Here is a 21,374-nt window from a genome sequence, read left to right as displayed (position 1 = left end):
AGGCAAGAAAAGTAGTTGCCGCGAGATTAATGACTGTATTAAGGGTCAATTTATATGTAGCAAAAAATATTGATAAAAAATACAATCTATAGGATGGAGATCAATCAACGGGCGATAAATAAATCGTCATATACTTTAACGACGCAAGATCCCGTGAATCAACCGCGTTAATGGTCCTGTGATGTATTCGTCTTAAACGTGCAAGTTAAATATTCAATTTTTGTTCGAGTAAAAAGCACTTAACATCGATGTTACGATACTGTTTAACATACGGTGACACACATGTGGTAACTTGTTCAAGGAAATATTTATTTCCAGCTGAATAAAGAAAAAACACGCACTTTCCATCGTATGCAACCAGATTTTCATTATTAATAACGCTACCTGGAATTATCAACGATTACTGCACGACTGATTATCCTATCTTTTAAACAAGATATCGTAATTACATTTACCAAAAATATTCTCGAGCAATTTAACTGTCTTTTGAATATTCTCAGTTATGCAAACCTTCGCTGAACCGTGAGAAACAGTTACTTCCAGAAGAGAGTAAATCCGTTTGCTAGATCCACTGAAAATAGCAGAACAGTAACCGAAGGATCGCATCAGATTGCATTAATCAACCAGTTCGAACGCATTCTCTCGCTAGATCCCAGCTCACGATGAAACCGTTATCGTTAACGCGCGCCTGTAAGGATTGATCGACGAACAAAACCGCTAAAAGCCGAAAGTCCCACACCGCGATGGTAACCAAGCAGGAGGAATCGACAGAGCAGAGACGGAAGAAGAATCGAACGTGGAAAAATGAGTGATAAACAGCGGGAGTAAAAATCGCGAAAGCGATCCGAGTGGCGCGATGAAATATCTACATCGGTGTCAGTGAAAAGTCAGACGAGAAGGGACGATTACTCGAGAGTGATCGTCGATTTATCAATCGTCGTGCGGCGCGAGAAGCGGCCACGGCGATCCCCGATTCCACGTCTCACGACCATTCACTATTATCTATAGCCCCCGGGGGGGTTGTTTAGAGAAATCATTTCAAAGCTGGATGCAGCCTGCCTGGTGTCCATGATTTTAATGAGCCGACCCGGTGAACGCGCTTACGTGCCTGTTTCGTGATTTATGGCGCGGTTACGTAACGCGATTATTGCACAGGTGTAGCGACGAATTAATATATATTTCGCGGCCGCGCACGCGGGCTTGGCGAGCGGCGAATTAATCGACGGCCGTGCGGTTTCGTTACTTTGTAATTAAGACAGTGGGCCGCGGGAACTGTTAATGGGAGGCGCGCCGATCCTGTATCGCGATAACAAACGCATGTAATTCGGTTTACACGGACGTCGACTCGATAGAATTTTTATTCGTGTTGCGAAAGATGTTTTTTTTTTCTATCTCTTTTGTTTTTGTTCTTCGTTTTCCTTGTTCCATTCAGGAAGAGTTGCGCGTATTAATCGCGATTATCTCTGGCTTCGCGCAGAGATAAGTGTAATTGGGTAAACGAGAGGCGTGTTAACCTGTTCTGAGTAGATATTTAATAATTAGATACCGAGAACGGTTGTTGTACATCCATAGGTTTCTACGGTTTTGTTAGTTTAACGCTCCTTCGAGGCTAAGATAGTTTTAACTGATTGTCTGATTGTCTTCAATTAACAGGATTGGTAATTACGATAGTGGTTTAGAACGAGCGATAAATAACGTGTCTTTCTGCGAGACAAACACGGATTTTTTCTGCGACTCGAATACTAATTCTGGGATTTAATTACAACAGGATTTGACTTGTAATACTGTGAGAACGAGTAGTACATACGTAGATTCGTAAAAACTCGTAATATCGTATATAATACGCCGTAACTGAAGGCAGAAAAAAAGTGTACGATGTAAAAGAAGATTCGAAGTTTACGATCGGCTAAACATTACGATTACACGGGCATAAATAAACATTCGCGTACACGTGTCACGTTTACGATCAATTTTGCAGATAGACGCGTCAGCCGTCCACTATAGCTCGTCGAAGATCTTTCGCCGTTCAAGGCTGAATTTCAGCGTTACGCAAACAGACAGTTCTGCCTCGCGATCCTTCATCGTTCGCTCCTCGAGTAATACGGCTCTCCTCAGGATGGCCTCTCGCGCGGGTACCGTACGTGCTCGCTCGAGGGTTCGTAACGTGATGTTTTAATTGCTCTCGCCGGCCGATCATTTGTTTTGCCGCGTTTTTATTTCACAGCGCCCGCGCGGCCGTGTATCAATCAAAGTCGAAACAAGCGTGCGTTTGAATAATCGCTCGAATAAAGTTTCTATTACGTGCATTACTTTTCCCGCGCTCGTTTTTCAATACCAAACCTCGAGCGCCCTCCTACTTCCCGCTTAGCAGCGGTTCTTCGCGACCTTACGACGCTCCTCGGATGAGAAATTGTCGATACTTTCTACGCGCGATCTACCATCGAACGCGACTCGTTAACATTTCAGATATTCCCTTCGCTAATCAGAAATACGCTACAAGTACAATCTCATACAGGATCAAGCAACAATCGTTGAACTCTACTCTGTTCACCGTTACATTCGTTGCACTATCGCACTTCCGTTTCGCAGAAAGAATATATGCACTTTCAGAATAAATACATGCTCTTTCTTAAAATTTTTGCGATGTCGACGAGAGATACTTTGTTCACCCCTTTATGTGATGTACCATCGAACGCAACTCGTTAACATCTCAGACATTCCTTTGGCTAATCAGAAATACACTAGAAAGTACAATCTCATACAAGACCAAGCAACAATCGTTGAACTCTACTCTGTTCACCATTGCATTCGTTACACTATCGTACTTCTGTTCCTCAGAAAGAAAACATGTACCTTCAGAATAAATACATCCCCTTTCTTAAAATTTCTGTAATACCCATTTAATTCTGACTGTTTGAACAACAGAAAGGCAAGAGTAAACTTCGTTCACCCCCAAACTCGCCCTCGTCATCCTTCGTCCGAGCGAACAGTAGATATACTACGTCAGAGTGCAGCACGTCAGAACGAAGAATACATATATATTTTCAGAATAAATACATGATTTTTCTTAAAATTTGTCTGATATCCATTTAAATTCAACTGTTTAAATAACAGAAAGGCGAAAGGTGCTTTCGTTCACCTTGAAACTCGCCCTACTCATCCTTCGTCCAAACGAACGCGTCCCAAAACCAACGTGGCTCCATCCGACGGCGACGAGGCCCGCAGGACGCCACGCGTCGCGAACGCGAAGGCGTTCAATTTGCAAAAGTGTGAACCAACCTCGAACGGCCTCGTCGAAGCTGGCACGTGCAGGGTCCCGTGCACGCACAATTTCCTGGGCAATCAACGCCCCGGAAACTTAACCAATCGCCGCGTAGAAACGAGTTCACTTGTGCCTCGACCTTGATTGGTTACCACCGAGCGGCTGGGGTGTGACTTCACGAGGCAGCGTTCGCGTCGTCGCGCGGCGAGGGGTGTCCCGTCCGTGAGGGATATTCCACCTGGCCCCGGGGCAACGCGTCGCTGGTCCTCGTTAATTTCATTAGGCCTCGATTTTAGAAGGCTCGACTGGCACTCGCACAAAGATGGTGGCCGCCCTCCATCCCGTCGCGCCCGTTCCTTTCGAACGGAACAATACGAGAAAGGCACTTACCGCCTGCTCCTCGACGCTCCTCTCGTTCGATTGAAATCGATTTACTGAGCACGCTGGAGGACGTACTCTATTTACTGGTACCCCCTTCGTTCCGATGGATGCTCGCGTACGACCGTTAATAAGTGCAAGAAACGTTTTCTGAAGCCAAACAGCGCTAACTGAAGAACCACCCCCTTCGAAGGTGGTTAGAATACGTTCGATAGTTTTGTTGCGCCACTCGGCGAGATTATCGGAGCTGTGTAACATCCACTGCTGGCGTTATGAGATCGTTTAACCGTAAGTATATGTAATCTGAATAATTATAACTGGCTTGATGAATTATCATCGTGTCGTGGCGGTCAGATCGAGATTGGATAACGCTAGTCTCGAGCGCGGCGTTCTTCTGGGCGAGACGCTTTTTGTTGGACTTTAGCGCTCGAGTGGGATAAACAGTGATGGAGATTATGGTAATTGAAGGTGTAACGCGGTTGATTATATATTTGTGCGGTTGAGTATCGTACGAGCGAGGCGTTTCGATGGTACTTTGCGGGTAAAAATTTCGTTTCCACTTTTTCGTTGTTGTAATCGCGTTCATTAATTCCGTCGAGTTCACGCTGAGGTAGCCGGGGGAAATTGTAATTAAATATATAATTATATTTGCCGTCATAAGCGAGGAAACTTCTGGACAGAGCCAGTTGATTGATCGGCTGGAAGCCAGTCTTGTTCAACGTTTCAGAAATTATTCCGGTATTACTTAAGCGTGTACACATAAACATTGATATTGGTACTACGTAAACTAACGAGACGCGAATTCTAATGTACAGTTCATTAATAATGCAACCAGACGCTAGGCGCGTAATCAAATAAGAAAAAGATGCATAGAAACAGTATTACAGCCGATACGTTTCCTGGGTATGATGTAACCGATTCATTTACATCCGATAATTAAATCGCCACGAGCACGTACGATGCACACACGTTGCGCGCTGTTCGACAACGTTCGACAGAGAGATTGTTCAGCGAAGAAAACGAAGAAGAAGAGGAATCCGTGCAACGATTAACGGTGCGACCGACAAAGAAACGGAATAAATATCGAAACACAGAACTCGTCCCAGGGAAAAGTTAACGTTTAACGACGATGCATTAACGAGCCTGCCACGGTTAACGTTTTCCACGGGCGTGCGTCTGGCGGGCAAAAAGTCGACGGGCGAGAAAAATGTGTACGCAAATTAGAAATTACATTTACAAACGATAACGAGCGAGCGTTAGGAATACGTAATAGCCGCGCGATGAAACGAGTTCCGCCAGCAGATTAAAACGGTTATTATCATAATGTCCTCCTAATAAAACACGGCTGACAACTCTCGCGATGTCCGAAACACACGCTCGCAGGGCATCGCGAGCCGTAAATTACGGGCACGGCCATAAGTCAGCTCGATCGACGTCGAAAGGCGCGCATAATTCCCAGATCGGAGGTCTACCCGCGAGCAGGAACCAGCGTTCGGTAATTTAGGCGCACAATGCGTAACGTGCCTGCCCAGAGAGATCCCGTAACGGCGAACGTTAATTGACCGAACGCCAATGACCGGGTTAATTAGAACGATCATTAACATAGTAAAAGCGGTGCCGTCTGCTGGCCTCGTTCGAATGATTAATTGTTTCTAATGTAGCCGGGGCACTGATAGCTGCTCTCGAAGCACACCGTTACCTAGGGGACCACTGATTAACCACAAAAGCTCGTTTACTTTCATTAAGCTGCGCGGAGCCAGGGATCTCTTTTTACGTTCGCGTCTAACGTGTTAAATGAGAAATCACGCGCGTTTTTTAAATGTTGCAATGTATGATATGTTTAATGAGCACTGTGGTCGTTTGTGTCGATGCGTGTTTGTCTTTGATTTAATAGTTTGTGAAATTGCTCGCGCGATTTTCATTTAGATTCGATGCAAATTTTCTAGGGAATAATCTTTGTTTTACTTGATATTTGTTAATTGATGTTTGCAAATATTATATCTGATAAGAGATTTTGAAATACTTTGAACAAAGCGTACTCTTGAATTTCTACTATCTTTGTATAATAAAAACTTTTGCTACTTGGAACGCTTTTCATCCGTAATAAAAGGGGCTGCATAAGGGAGTACACGAGCCCAGTGTCTGAACAGTGACAACACATGCCAGCAGATGTCATATTACGCTCTGAAACGCGACCATGCAGTTCAGAATGATTTCTACGGCAGTTATCCAGAACCTACAATTACAGTTGCCAAATGTTAGCGGGGCGGAAGCATCGCTTTGGAATAAATTAGAAATTTTCTCCTTTCACCAGATATAAATCGAATTCTTTTTCTGACGTTCCCCGTAATTAAAGAACTTACAACGAATATCCTCTTTGCTGAGAATACTTTCTATGTCGTAACGAAGACAGCCCGTCGTTCTCAGCCGCTCGCGTGCGCGGCGTTAACCAAAATCCGTGGCGAACCAATGCGGTCACGGATTTCCAAATTCTCCATTTCTTTTTTTTCTTTTTTTAGAGCAATGAATTCTGAGAAAAATTCATCTCGATCCTGTAACTTCGAGCAGCGTTAAAACCGCTAAACTGGAGCACGTCAACGGGTGACGAAGGAGCCAAGGTAAGCTGCAAGTAATTGTATAACCGGCTTCCGAGAAACGGAACGCGTACGCCGCGTGTATTTGTCGTCGCTGTTGCCAATCGACTCCATATTCCAACGGTGACGAGCAGTTTCTATGAGAATGTGGGTGGAGAGACTACGTTTCTGCCTTGAACAGTTCGAAATTACACGGACAATTGAAATGGAAGTACAATAGACACGACGAGCGAACCGTAGGTGTTGCTCCAGTACAAACTCCTTAAAAAAACCTTGGTATGAAAAGAGCAATGTTAAGACGAATGTAATCAACAGATAATACGCACGAATCGCAAGAGTTATTACTTTAAACATTAAAAAAATGTGAAATATTTACTTATTTCCAGTAGTAATATAATATAGTTGATATTTCCAGTAGTACAAACGATGAATAAGGAAACAATCGTTAAAAAAATCAAATCGAAACTAGTTTGGAAAAGAAACCTTTCTTATGATATTTCTCGCTCTATTTCTAACTGCGTCAACCAAAGTCTGTTCTTCGATAGTTCCTCGAGAAGTGTTTCGCAGTCACATTCGTGTTTCGTCGCAGGAAACAGTTCGCATTCGACCATAAGACACGGATCAGCTAAAGAATAGCATAGAAAACGCGCGCGACGTGTCAGTGGCTGGTCCCAGATGAAAGCCACGTTAAAGTGAACACGCCACGGGGATACACCTTTCTAAATTCGACGATACAATGTCGGATACGCGGCTCGAAACAAAGGGACAATGGCGGCCGCTGGGCGAGATAGAAGGGGATGGAGGACCGGGCAAATAAGCCGTCAGAGGGCAAGTAACGAGGCATATAATAACCCACGGTGACATTCGAACAAACAGCCATCTGTAGGTAATACCCCTGCGGTGTGCGACGCCCCGAAAACTGCACCCCGCCAAGAAATTACAATGACAATGAACGAAATCCGATCCGCCTCCGGGCATCCACTACAGTTTTATTTTCTCATTCGCACCTCTATGACGAAACGCGCCCATTTAACGGAGCCTGGTCGCGACCGGTACACAGCATTTCCGCCATTGTGTCGTCTGTTCAGAAGAAGCTGGAAGTTGCGAAGTACGCGCGTCGAGGGTGTTCGTTTTGCTGGGAGAGGGTGCTTTCTGTGACTTCGTTTTTTTTTTTTACGATCACCAGTGACTGAACTTAGTTGAGATTCTGTCGAATTTGGAAGATTTATTCGTTCGACACATCTCGTTGATTGTACTTGTATTACAGTTGAAGGGTGTACTTTACCAACGAGCAAGAAATTATACTACTCCTTTTCCCATTTGACATCCCATTCTGTTATGAAATAAATGAATTATTTCTATAAACCAGTGAGAAATTCAACCATGTCCCTTTCATTCTGTAATTCGGAAGCCTCAATAATATTTGGCTCGAAACTTAATTACGTGACAAATGAACTATTTTCACGAACAAGTAGCGAACTCAGCCGCTCAACCATCGAAAAACAGAGGTATTCCTTCCACCAGGCCTGATTACAGAACAGATCCAACCTCGTTAGCAATAATTCTAATTTTCCTCGAAAAGGTCGGGATCGAGATTCCTGAGTGCTGGTCGATCCGATAGGGAAGCCAGCTGAGAATAAAATCCGCCTGCGAGTCGGCTCGTCGCGCGCGTGACACTTTCGCAACACGCTGGATCGCGATCGATAAGATCGATGGAAGCGCAAGTTTCCTTATAGCAGGAGAGGTATCGCGCGGCGATCTACCAGCTCGCGGACCCAGGGCACATCATCCTCCTTCCTCTGGGCCGTCGGATAACTGGTTCAGCGTTACGCAACGACGCGTATTGGGCAGTGGCCGCCGCCTTGCGCGCCTCTATTCTACTCGAGCGGCCATTTACGTGGCAGGATAAGAAAAACTCTATCGAGCGGCCGCGTGTACGCGTCCAACGGAACCGTGTTCCACGTGTGCGTGTCCCGTTGTCCGTATAAATTGGTTATCTATATATTTATGGGTTCTGAGAATCTGGAGCGAGATTGGCGTGAAAGTGCGACCCACTATCGGCGGCTAGGCTGATTTTATTAAGCGAGCGCCGAAGATAAATCGTTAATTAGACCGATGACGTGCAGGACTTTTACCTGTACCACGCTCGATCGTTATAATCGTGCCTCTTTTTCCCGTTCGATAGTGGAAACGGGAAATCAATTTTCTGGACCGCTGGCGTGCGCGCGCGGAGACTTTGGGGTGGCTAATCGCGTTTATTAATTCGGGTGATAATTGGAGAGTCGATTTACCGATGGATGAGTTTTATCGAGGCTATCTTAATTGCCAAGGCGGTGTACGTTGGAAGAAGCAAGTTAATCTCGAATGGAATGATTGTATTCATTTTTACCTTGTAACGTAACGAGGCACATTGTCGCGTTCTGAACAGGGTCAGATGGATCATTTGATCGCGTTTGTAGAATGCTCTTAACTAATTAGAGCTAGATTCGTTTTTTATCCTTTCGAACAAGGCTGAATTATTTATTCCTACTGTACAACGAGTTGTTTCGACGACATTTCTAGCATACGCTTAACCCTTCGCTGTTTCCCTTTCTATTTCGTTCCATTTCACTCTGTTCTACCGTATGAAACTAAAGGGTTCAAGTTGCTTGCTAAATTTTCAGCCTTCAGATGAAAGTTATTATAACGCATGTCGCGGATATCACGAGAAATCGGTCGAAGATCGATGATCCGAGCGATGCCTGGTGGTGGTTTATTTTTTTCGCGCAATTGCTCTCGCAATTACGACCGTTAGAGACGCTTTAATGGCGGACGGTGCACGAAGGCCATCCGTCTTTTTTTGCCTTTCCGCGGCGGTTTGAAATTCAGGCCCCGTTTCACGGAGGCGCACTCGATACGACACATCGAGAGATAAATTCTAATTAAAACCGACAAGTTACCGGCGTGGCTGCTTTATATTTCCGGTCGAGAGCGGCGGGCACGTTTTCCACGCTTGGGATTACGCCCGCCACCTCTCGCGCTTTTGTACCCGCATCAAACTTCTGTGCATGCGCGTTCTTGTCGCGTGAATTCGTTAGCTTCGACGGAAGTTCGAACTCGAACGTTGGTGAAAAATGGCCTCAACAAAATTCGTCAATTAAACGAACGATCTCTCTTCGATTTTTAAAAAACGCACGGACGCACGATAACATCTTTGAACGGTGCCTTTGATAACGAGCATCGAGTTGGATCGAAGATCAACTCAACAAGGAAGCATTAACAAGTGAAACAATTAGGAGAGAAACGTGTTTGTCGCGAGGTTCTTACGTGCTAGCAAAATTGTTGGGTTTCGTGACAAAACGGAGATAATATTACTCACTTTTTAGGATAGGCAGGTCGTTCATGAACCCTCCATCGTCTACGTTTGTGTTCTGAAATGAAAACGAAACGTGCGTAAGCGATCGAGAATAAGAGTTGACCAAAGAAGCAGAGTTCTAATTTATCAAATTATTTAAAGAGATCGAGTACATTTCTTATTTTGTAGCTATCGCAAAATGCTATTGTAATATCTGTTACTCGAATCGTTGCGAAGCCACGTTCCAATGTCCAACAAGTGATATCCACGATTGTACGCTAAAAAGGGAGGACTAGGAGAAGGGCCAAAGCCCTCAGAATGTTTTCAGCATTTTCGTTTGGGAAGTAGAATGGTAATAGAGAAAATGCGTTGCGATTACGTACATCGTCGCTCACCTGGGGGTCATCTCCGAGGCTGGTGTGAAGAATGAGCTCGGTTTGGTCCATGCCTTGGGTTGGCAGGAGGGCGTCAGGACGCCGTACGGCGCCGTATTCGACGGCCCTTCCGCCGCCTCCTCCACCGCCTCCGCCACCTCCGCCTCCGCCGCCTCCGCCGCTGCTGCGTCCACCGTCGTACGGAAATGACGCGTGCATGTTCGTCTGAAATTCACGAGAACAGTGATACGTTATTCGTTTTTGCTTTCTTTTTAATTCTGTTCGCGAAACGAACGAGAAAATTGTATGTCTTGAAGTTTAATAAATACATTCAGTAGAGTATGTATATCTAAGGAAGTGAACACTTTTTTACATTTTTTGTATGAGAATATTAATTTAACATAGCGTCATTAGCATAATATTGCAAGGATTGATAAATGGAAAATACTGAAATCTCGATCGCGTGTTATAAAAATACCTGCATAGAAGTTACGAGTAATAAAAGTGGTAGTCGAGATTGAATAGCAACTGTGTTCATTTCTTCCTTTTTCTAAATAAAATTCAAACGAGATTCCGTGGTAAAGAGTTTAAGTTAATTCGTAGGTTCTTGATGTTCCTGTCGTTAATATCGGAAATGATTTAACGGTTCTACATCCTCGATAAATTCTCTGGCTGCCGCGAAGGAGCAGAGGTGTGCAGCAGCAAACATCGAACAATTCCACGCGAGTTAAATCGTAAGCGTGGAACCTTTGTACTACGAAAAACCCACTCGACGGAATCATTGACGTACATGAAATAATCGCGGTATAATTATTTTCCCAGTAAATCCCACCGCGTTACAATGAGTACGCTTTTAGCGTCACGTGCTGTACAATGCCACTTTTTCCTCGTCCACGCTGCTTCGTGTCCTCTCTACAATGTTTTAAATTCTAACTTTAATACGAAACACGTGCTAATCTGATCATTCGCAATGGCAGAAATTATCATAGCAACCGAGCACAGATAACTGTATTTCCACAGACGTCCTCCTATTTAACAAAGTTTCCTCTAATAAGAAACAGATTCAATTAAAAAATCTCATAAAATAGAGTTCTACGCGAGATTCTAGAAAACGAAGGAAGCTGAACCAAAGAACGACTAATCATTTTTGCAAAGCACGATAGAGAGGTGCGACGAGAAACTGAAATTGAAATCGCAGATCCGCATGGGACCCAGTTCTCACGTAAAGTCGCCAACCGAAGTCGAATGTCTGATACAATCGCGAAGATGCACGTAGACGCAATAACAACGCTACTCGCCTCGAAATAAATAGTCGCGAAACGTCCTGGCGGATTCTCTGCTGCGCGTCGAACCTGCCGCCACAGCCGCGGATGAACTTTTTCGACGGTTCATAAAAATCCCCCACACAGGTATACAATTATGACAGCCAACACACTCTGAGTACCTGTACAATTTGCGCAGCAATTTTCGTGGAACTGGCCGCGTTTCGGTGAAAAAAAAAAAACGATACCCCGCGATCGGATCGTAAATCAGTCCAGTGACATCGGGTTAATTCGAGCGCAGTATAAATAAAGGTGCAACTGGCTCGATAATAAGCCGAGGCGAACCGCGAGGTTAACGTCGCATATTAAAACCAATTAAAAGCCCGATAAATCGAGCGACGCTATACGATTACGTAAATCAATCCACCTGTGTAGTATCGTTCACCCGTTAAACCGGGGTAAATTAATTGATAATTCCCAACGGGGACACACGGTGGCTGGTGCTTAAAAAAATACGCCGCCTCTGCTTGGCGGCGACCATAAGCGCACCCGTTCATAAATATTCGATCATTAACAGTGATCACGTTTATTATTGTCGTAAAGTACCGGTAGTTATATCATTGACGCATAAATTATTATAATCATCGTTATAATAGGATGTGCGGATTAAAATGCGGGGAGCGATGAAAATTGATGTTTACGATTAACGATTCGCGTTCGATCGCAATTTTACATGGACGCGAGGACCGCTGGAGCGAGAACGAACAGCAGCGGTACCAGCTGGTGGCCACCCTCTCCAGCCCAGACGCGTACCCCGGCTTCTTAATCGGGACTCGATGGAAACGCGTTATATTAATTAGCGGCGCGAGCATGCGTGGACGCGAATTAAATCGAGGTACGAACGTTACGTAAGGAAGTATGCATGCAACCAGCGAGTAAAGCGGGTGAGGCGAGCAGGGAACAAACGAAGACGAGGACGATGTTCCGAGAATTGAAACGGCTAGACATACGTTCGGAATCTTAATCACCATCCAGCGGTGGAGAAAAACCGGAGATTTTATCCGGGCCCCGCGAGTCGGCCGTGTCGCAAATACGGTTGTATTACGAGCCCTTACCCATTATTGTCGTATATCTTTTCTATGCGAGCGTGGTCCCCGCGACGAGAAGAAATCTCCGCGCACGTTTCACCGATTTCCTCGCGAGATTGCCCCTTCTATTGTAATCGTTTTCTCCGTTACGACTATTCCAGATTGCCGCGATACGTTCAGTTTCTGACCGGCTAATGGAACGGCGAAAATATCACGGGACTCTCCGTTCGACCTATTCGCCAACAACCCGGGTTTTAAAGAGATATTCCCGATCGATAGAAACGATGGAACGAGAATACGAACGATAGGGGTACGAGTTGCGAGATTGCACGATTTTTGATCAGTCGATTCGGTGGTCGATCGGTTGTTTGAGGTTTGTGTACTCGTAGAGATTAAAATACCTCGAAAACATTTTTTTTTTTATCATTTCTATCAGTTTCACGTGAACAAAATTTAATTAGAAACTAGTGTTTAAGCAGTATCGACATGTATTTAATTATTTGAAAGCTCGAACTTTTCATTTAGAACATCGTTGATCATTTTCGCGACGGCGATATTAATTGCTCGTACAGTCACGTTTAATCATGCAACGGACAATACCTCGAAAGAGTAGAGCCTCGATGGCATTTGGATTTTGCCAGGATACCACAGATCATTTCGCTCGTTCATCAACGATCTTGTTTCTGCGTCGAAACTGTCGTTGTAACGTCGCAAAATCGCGATTGACTAAACGCGCCTAATCAGTCCAGATACGATCAATAATAAATGCGAGCGAAATCGTTCAATCTGAAAGGATCAAGGGATGATTCCGCGCGTGGAGATTATCGATGCCGCTCAGCTGGCGGCGGTTTCGTTGCATATGCAGACGTGTCATTTTAAATTGCCGTGCCACGTGTGCAGGTAACAGGCGCTGCCAGTTTTTGCGTCTGAAAAATAAACAGCAGACGCTGTTTTTCGTCCCAGTCGTTAAACATCTTTTCTGTCATAATTGGATTATTATCTGAATATCGAAAAAGACTATTAGAGATAATTATCTGGACGGATAATAATCTCATGTAGAATCGCATTCATATTACTCTAGCACAAAATTAACAACGTTATTCTTTTTATTCTCTCATTAAATCGATACTTTATTTACAAACTGTTCTGTCCATCTGAATGTTAAAGTCGCTCAAGTACTACGTTCGTGAAATAAATTTGACGAATGATAAATTTTCGAAAATCTACCCCTTTAAATCGCATGTTCAGTAAAGTGAATCAGAATATCGTTTGGCTTATCGTGAGCAACGCGGCGGCCATTTGGAGTACGGCTTTCACGCGGTCAAAGAAATGGAAACGCGGGGCTAATTAACTCGGCTAAGTGGTTGCTACCAGTATTTATCGTCGCGCAGCGTTAGTTATAAATTGATGTAACCATGCCAGCCAAGACTAATGAGATGAAATGTGATCGCCTTTCTCTCGTTAAACTCCGTGGCGTGTCGTAGTCACGTCGACCGGTATTTGCGGTGTCGATACCACTAGACGAGTGAACGCGCGAGCGCGTGACTCGCGAACAACCCTTTGGATCGTCGACGGAACTGGTCTCGGCTGTGCGCTGCTTCCTCTTGCGCAATCCGCGCTCACCTTCCCTTCCCGTCCCCTTTTTCTTTCTCCTCGTTGTTGTCGCGTTAATCGAGATTCAGAGTTGCGTAATTGTTTGCCGATAATACGAGCGAGCAAATATTTGAGAGCTGACGAGCATTTCGACGGCCGTTTTCAAAGTGATTTCTTGCGATCTCGCGAACGTTAATCATATTCACGTGTAGAGTAGAATATCTGTGTTTGATTAGGAATGGGAATTTTTTTCGTCTTTCCAAGAGCTTGTAGGCAGAATTTCATTGAGAAGGAACGTTTGACATATTGCTTCTGTATGCATGAAAATGGCGATTGAATGGCGTCGTTTAGCAGACTTTGAACTAATCGAGTCGAGGCAGAATATTAATATTTAATATTCCAATAAGGTGGTATAATTACATGAACTGTTGAATAATTATGTCGTGAATATTTTTTAAAATGGAATTTCAAATTTTTATTATAATCGTGGACAATTGAAAATATCTATACTGATAATACAGGGAAGTATGTAATTTTACTCTGAAGGTACATATATTATTATTTAGAGAATTAAAAGTAAAAATGTTATTCGTAATCCTAGACTTTGAACTAACCGAGTCGGGGCAGAATATTAATTATTAATGTTCCAATCAGGTATAATTACATGAACTGCTGAATAATTGAGTCATGAATATTTTTTAAAATTGAATTTCAAATTTTTATTATGATGGTGAACAATTGAATATTGGTAATACAGTGAAATATATAATTTTACTGTAAAAAAATATATATTATTATTTAAAGAATTAAAAGTAAAAATGTTATTCGTAACCCCTTGAGAGATATCTCGTCGGAAATAAGAAAAGAGTTGAAAATAAAAATGCACGAAATTTATTCGACACTCACTTAAACGTCTCGTTTATCGTAGCAGACGAGAAACGTGTCCGGATTGTCGTCATTGTCCTGTAAGTACCCAACGTTTAACTCTTTCCCGTGAGAAACCCGTACAACAATGAGGCAGATTTACCGAATCTAAGATCCCTTAGCGAGGAGCCTGTCACAAATTGTACTCTCTCGAGCATAAATGTGGGATCGTGAAGGGATCCAGACGAGATACTATAATTCAGTAGAGAACGCGTGGGGGTTGGGCACGAGGAAGCGCCAGGCTGCTCGTTTTCAAGGATAAAGCTATTGGAATCGGTCGAACCACTCGGCTGATTATTGGCATTGTCGTCTCTTTTTCAGAAGCGTATCGTCGCGTCTACCACATCCTCGTTCCAAAACGTTCCTCGTGGAGTAGCACGCACAGTTTTATACATTTGCTTCTAAATATTTGTTAATTTTCACGCGATTCCACGATACGTTTCTTTTAATAAATTCGATACAGAACGCGATGAGACAGAAATATTATCAGCCTCGATTCTTTTCGCGTAATTTTGTGAACGTTGTTCATTGGATCGTTTTACAAGAGAACTATCGTGTCAGTCATCGACAATTGAAACAGCGTTCATTAATTGTTCCATCATCAGGTCTGTGATTACTGATTACACGACGATCGAACGTTACCTTGACGAGTCCACCTCACGCGCTACAATTTGCTAATTCGAACAGGTTTTCCCTGTGACACATGCGGGAAAAACAGAAGAAACGAATATGAAAATTAAGTGGGTAAAGTGGAGGAACTATTCACCCCTTTTACGTATCTCTAACACCGTCTTAAGGATTGCAGTGCTTAGCATATTTCCGTCAAAGTAAACGTCTCTGGCATCCACCCCGGAGGAATGCCAAAGGTCAGCCGAAAATTTAATAAGTAAATTACTTGACGGAGGGCACAGCGTACGACGCTTCGAGGGGGTGGTTTATTCCTAAAGTATCAGATCGTATCGGACGGTAGTTGTAAGACCATGCAAAAGTATTTTATCTATTACTCTCGTCTGTGATGAATTGCGAATTTTGAAATAGTTTTACACGAGAGGAGGAGGATATCAAGAACAATTTATTAATGAAAAAAGTTTAATATTGAACGATTAAAGTGAAAGATACACGACTCCTACGACTTTGTATAATTTGCGTTACAAGATGGTTCAAGAGTAAACTTTTTATATTGTAATATTAACACGAACTTTTAATGGATTATTGATTAGAGATTATACCATGTAGCTACATATTTCTGAACCGTTTTAGTGCGGTTTTCAAACGACGTGTCCCCTTGAAACTGTCGAACAGCCTCGCATCGTTGTCGTTCTCGATATCGGTGGCGGAGATACCGAACAGAGAACCCCAAGGTTCGCGATAGTCGACGCATAGCCGTAACGACAAGTTCTCTAACTATGATCAACTATGCGAGACACCATTACTGCGTGTAGTTCGCGAACGGAGCCCAAGACTTTGTGTCTCACGCGCAACTATCTCGTCTTCCGGAGGACCGAAGGCGATCGTCGGGTAACGTTGCGGAAATTCGCAATGCCTGCTTTAAGATCTACGTGACTTGAGTGGAAATAATTGGACGGTTTAAACTGTTGTCGCGAGTAAAAGTGTCGGGGTAAATCGTGGATGTAAGCAGAGGAAGGTATTCGAGGGATTTGCTCTCGATATTTCGCGAATCGAGGGATCGCATCGGTGTAAGATTTCATTGAGAACGAGGTCTGCCACCCTCCTTTGAAGAATGTGCTTTAGGCACAATCCAGATAGGGTACGAGGGGTTCTACTGCTTCAAATAATCGATATCGCAATCTCGCGAGACGGCCAAGTATTTTAAAGCCGATTTTCTGATGGAATATTATATGTATTTACATTTACGATACTGTGATAGACTTTTCCTCTGTTCAGCTATAAAATTTAAACAATTCTCGACTCGTCATTTTCTCGTACTACTTGTCACATCGTATTCTCAATTCATTAATTCGTCTATACGTGTATACAATGTCAATTTCAAACATCTTCTAACGAAACTAAATGTGAATAACATGTTACCCTTCACGAACATTGCGATACATTATGCAACTTTATTTTCAATATTCCAAGATATTTTTTTATATGAAAGTACATGTTTTAAAGTATACTTTTACAAGTTGTTTGAACAATTTTGTACCCAATGTGACAATAAACCAGATACGTTCAAAAGCGAATTGGGGTTGATGCAGGCAATTCGAGAAATGGATCTTAAGAAACAAGCCTGCTTTCACATATTTTTTTAGTAATTGAAAATAACGGAGATGTACGTATGCACATACGTTTTGGTGAGCATTAGGTGACTCACCCTGAAAATGATTCGCTCGTTTTCGAAGGCGTGAAGTAAACGATTTTCGACAGAGAACTCCAGGCTCGCAATACGAGAGACTGCATATGGCGCGGACAGATGCTTTAAACCTCGCCCGTTTTCCTCTTCTCCTGGCCAGTTTCGAGCTGTGCGAAAGCTAAGCGTATTCTTCGGGTGCGTGTCGAGTTTCGTCGAACCCGGTCTTTTTTGCGCGACCGTCACACGACACCTATGGAAACCGCCCAAAACATAATCCTCCAAAGCGCGGTGTACGCGTACCGCTGGTAATTAGGGTGATATTTTCGTGAAAGCTATTGGGGGCAAGGTGTACCGCAAATACTATTACCGTGAACGTTATTAGAGGACCTAAAGCTGCCCCCTAAATACACGTTGGCACGGTGTTGCGTTACTATGAACAGAGGTGCGAAACGCCACGGGAGTTTGTTTGCCATGTTCAAGCCTTCGAATAGCGAGCACTTGCTTTTGATCATCGACAGACGATTTTTTTACGACTAATACAATGAAAGGGTTGCAAGAATGCAATCTCTGCTAGCATTACAAAAGGTAAAATAATATAATTGAAAGAAGAAATTCAACTATTCCACCCCTATTATACCACTCCTGAATTCTTCCTAAATTAAGAACCATAACAAGACTAACCCAAGCGCCTAAGTAGTTATCCACTTTCCCAATAACTAGTCCGGTCAACTGAAAAGAGTCCCAAGGACTGCCTCGTCCAACCGACCCCATAACTCTCTCGCGGTTCAGCCCACGGTCAACAGTTCTCCAAACACCAGCGAAAGAGCAAACTCTCTACACGGTAACCTCAGAAATAGACCGTCGAGGAACGACGCTCGTTCGCGTACTCACGATTCCCGCTACAGCAAACAATTCTCTCGCACCTCTCCAAACAAAAAGTCCGCTGCAGGCACACTTAACGCGATCCGTCGCGTACCCACCTATTTACCTATTTGTCGCCGCGATACGACCACGGATGATAGACAAGCGCGCGTGAAAAGGAACCACGTCGATGTGGAGCAAGAAATCCATCCACTGTCGCGGAAAAATCGGCCACGATCGACGAAGAAAACGTTCCATTCGTCCGCGACTTCCTCGCTGACCGGTTCTTCCTCTGGCGGGTCGATCGCACGCCTCGAGACGGCCGCTTCGCTAATACCCGGGCACGCCGCCACCGTCCATCCTGGGACGGGCACGCAGCACCGTGGCGAATGCAAATGTCGCGCGTCTCGCCCTTACCCCGTGTCCGCGGCGTGGGATCAACGATCGCAATCACCGATGTCACGGGCGAGCTCTCTTATTGGCCGCGATACGTCTAACAGATCGATGGCCCCAGCCATTATTACGCGTTCACCATTCGCCGGGCAATGGGGTACGTCCTACAAATAACACGCCGCGCGCGCCTCCTCTAATGAGCCGGCCGGACGCGCGCGTGACCGGATCTACGCGCGCCTCGATTTTACGCGTAAACACCGGGACGAGCGTGGTTCCGCGTGTTTCTACCCTCGCGCGGGGATCATCGATCGTTTCATGATTAGTTCAGATCAATTTCTTTTTTTCGCTTGATTATTGCGAGGAGATGTTATTATTGGCGCGGACGGATATCCTCGTCCTTGTCACCCTCTAAATGCGATTACAAGTACAAAAATGTGGGAGTGCTAGCTTTTATCACAAGCAAAGTTAATGTTCTCTCAGTGATAAAGAAAATAATTGAATTTAAAGTGTACCATTGTTCTGGTATAGATCTATACCTTTTTCATCCCCCTCGATTTTTTTTAAAGATTTAATTATGAAATGGAGGCACAGACGTAGATCAATATAATTTTTCCAATTTATTTAGAACTCTCTTTTGATGGTGTCTAAAATACCAATTTACACGAACGATTAAGGTTACTAGTACAAAAATGTGGAAGTACTGGCCTTCATCACCAGCAAAGTGAATTATATGAAATCCTCTCAGTAATAAAGAAAAGAATTGAATTTAAAGTGTATCATTGTACTGGTATAGATCAATACTTTTTTCATCCCCCTGAATTTTCAAGATTTAATTATGAAGTGAAGACATAGACGCAGATCAAATATCGTCTTTCCAACTTATTTAAGACTCTCTTTTTAACGGCGTTCAAAGTACCAATTATTTATACTAACGATTAATCAAAGCAAACTACTCACCACATGGATGCCCTCCGCGTCCCTCCTAAGATCGCCGCTCCTCTGGCCAGCCGTGACAGCGGCGCTCAAGTGATTGTAGTGATGTTGATGTAACGTGTTGAGCGTCTGCGTGTACGGGTCGCCGACGAGGTAATCGAGATGTTGCGGCTGGCCAAGGCCCGGATGTTGGGGACTCGCCGGCGCGTGGTGGTGCGATGGGAACGGGGGCGGAAAGTAAGGTGGTTGAAAGTCGGAGGCGGTTGGCAACGACGCGCCGCCGTGATGGGGCATCCCGCTGCCGTTCCCATTGCCTCTGTGCCCGTGGTGATGGGCACCGGAGTACGGCGAGGAATTTCCACCGCCCAGCGAGGAAATACCCCCGTGACCAGTCAAACGGTCCTGTTCACACAGAAATTTCCATCGTTAATACAATTATTCGCGTTAAATCTTTCTCTTATTGCTGCGTTACATTGGCTGCGATTGAAACCAATGGCATGCAACATGGCGTGTAAAGGGAAAAGTATGATAGAGAGAGAGAGTAAACGGTCCTGTTCGCACAAAAATTTCAATCGTCAATACAATTGTTCGCGTTAAATCTTTGTCGTTGCTGCGTTCCATTGGCTGCGATTGAAACCAATGGTATGCAATATGGCGTGTAAAGGGAAAAGTATGATAGAGAGAGTAACGCACCCTCTCAGGAAACTTTTCGAGCTTGCTAAAGAATTCGTGTATACTTTAGAAGAGACATCAGGCGTCTCAATCGTAGAATAATGCGTTAATAACTTACTCAACTAGTCGATTAACGCGTTCGAAATTTAACAAAATTGGTATAACGTATGTAACTACAAAGAAATTTCTTTAATTTAGGTTTCAAACCAATTTCTTTCTCCTTGTATACATCCAATTAACTAATCCCCCGTATTTATCGCCGCAACTCGGTTTACGCGGGCGGATCCATAAGCAACCCCTTACGCGCGCTCAAAACGATCGCGCGCCTTGTCCCCCGTTCGTGGCTCGAATTTTTCACCCCGTTATCGCCGCAATAACCCCATTATCGTCACCGTCGGTGCGCATCTATCTCCTGTAATTACGCGTAATCGTAACCCGTTCCACGCCGCGGCGGGCCTCACGCGTCGATGCGCGGCGGGCGAAAAAAAAAGAAAACGGCTCGAATAAAAAGTAATAACCGTAATAAACGCGCGGGCAGCGTGAACGCCTCGTTCGTGGCCGCTGCGCTCGCGCAACGAACGCGAGCGTAACTTTCACCGGTATTAAAAAATTGCCGGCCACCGGTAATTGCAGTGACTAATGCAAGGTACGCCCGCCTTCGAGGGGGAAGAAAATGGGCGGCGGCAGGGGTGAGGTTGGCGGCAGAGCGGGAAAAAGAATGGTGCCAGCGCTGGAGGTCTGCTATTACTATAAACGACGAGTATATGGGACAGTGGCGCTTGTTCGCGGAAGGTGGCGGACGTAAACGCGGCTAAATGCTATGCAAATCTTCCGGCGAGAGGCGCAACGCAAATAGCTCACGGGCAGAATGTACGTAGGTGTGCCGCGGATCTCTCGCTGGGAAAATTGTATCGACGATCGAGCCGTTTATTGCCGCGATCCGAGATATCGTCGGGGGCGATAAGCTACCGTGAACGAATCTCGATGGACGATGGATAATCCGTTTCGCAGATCGAGTGCAATTTCTTTTACTACCTTGCGAGCTTCTTGCGAGATTACTTGTGAAATAAGGGTTGAAAATAAGGGGTAACTTTCATTTTGTTACTGCTACGAAAGAGAAATTTCTTTTTCATATTTTCTCGAATTTTACTAAGTTTTTAGTGAACGAAAGAAGCGCGATTGTTCCAGAAGTGATCTAAGGGTTGTAATAACGACGCTGCATTGCAAAGAAGAGGACGATGAATTATAACATCTTATCTTTTGATTAACTATGATTGAATATCGTTCAGTATTTAGCATAGCTCTCGTAGAACAAATTATTCGGTATAAAAATTAGGATTATGGAAAGATGAAAGCTTCCGGTATCTCGTAAACAGGATAGAATTATAGCGT

The 21,374-nt window shown here is 44.2% G+C and overlaps 1 protein-coding gene across 4 annotated transcripts in view; it reads right to left on the bottom strand.

Moving 5' to 3' along the window:
* Tfap-2 (transcription factor AP-2) overlaps positions 1 to 21,374 on the bottom strand; it is a 215,029-nt gene that overhangs the window by 28,756 nt on the left and 164,899 nt on the right. For 3 of the 4 annotated variants that reach the window (XM_076894352.1, XM_076894349.1, XM_076894351.1), the window contains 3 exons: positions 19,335 to 19,712; positions 9,952 to 10,167; positions 9,593 to 9,644 (listed from right to left, as the gene is read on the bottom strand). In XM_076894352.1, the coding sequence (XP_076750467.1) occupies positions 9,593 to 9,644; positions 9,952 to 10,167; positions 19,335 to 19,712 (646 nt within the window). The remainder of the gene's footprint in view (positions 1 to 9,592; positions 9,645 to 9,951; positions 10,168 to 19,334; positions 19,713 to 21,374) is intronic. The other variant, XM_076894350.1, reaches the window with a different exon arrangement.

Source organism: Xylocopa sonorina, chromosome 4 (genome assembly GCF_050948175.1).
Source record: "Xylocopa sonorina isolate GNS202 chromosome 4, iyXylSono1_principal, whole genome shotgun sequence".
NCBI classification, from domain to species: Eukaryota; Metazoa; Arthropoda; class Insecta; order Hymenoptera; family Apidae; genus Xylocopa; species Xylocopa sonorina.
Note: the sequence above shows the minus strand (reverse complement) of the source record. Positions and strands in the feature narration are given on the sequence as shown.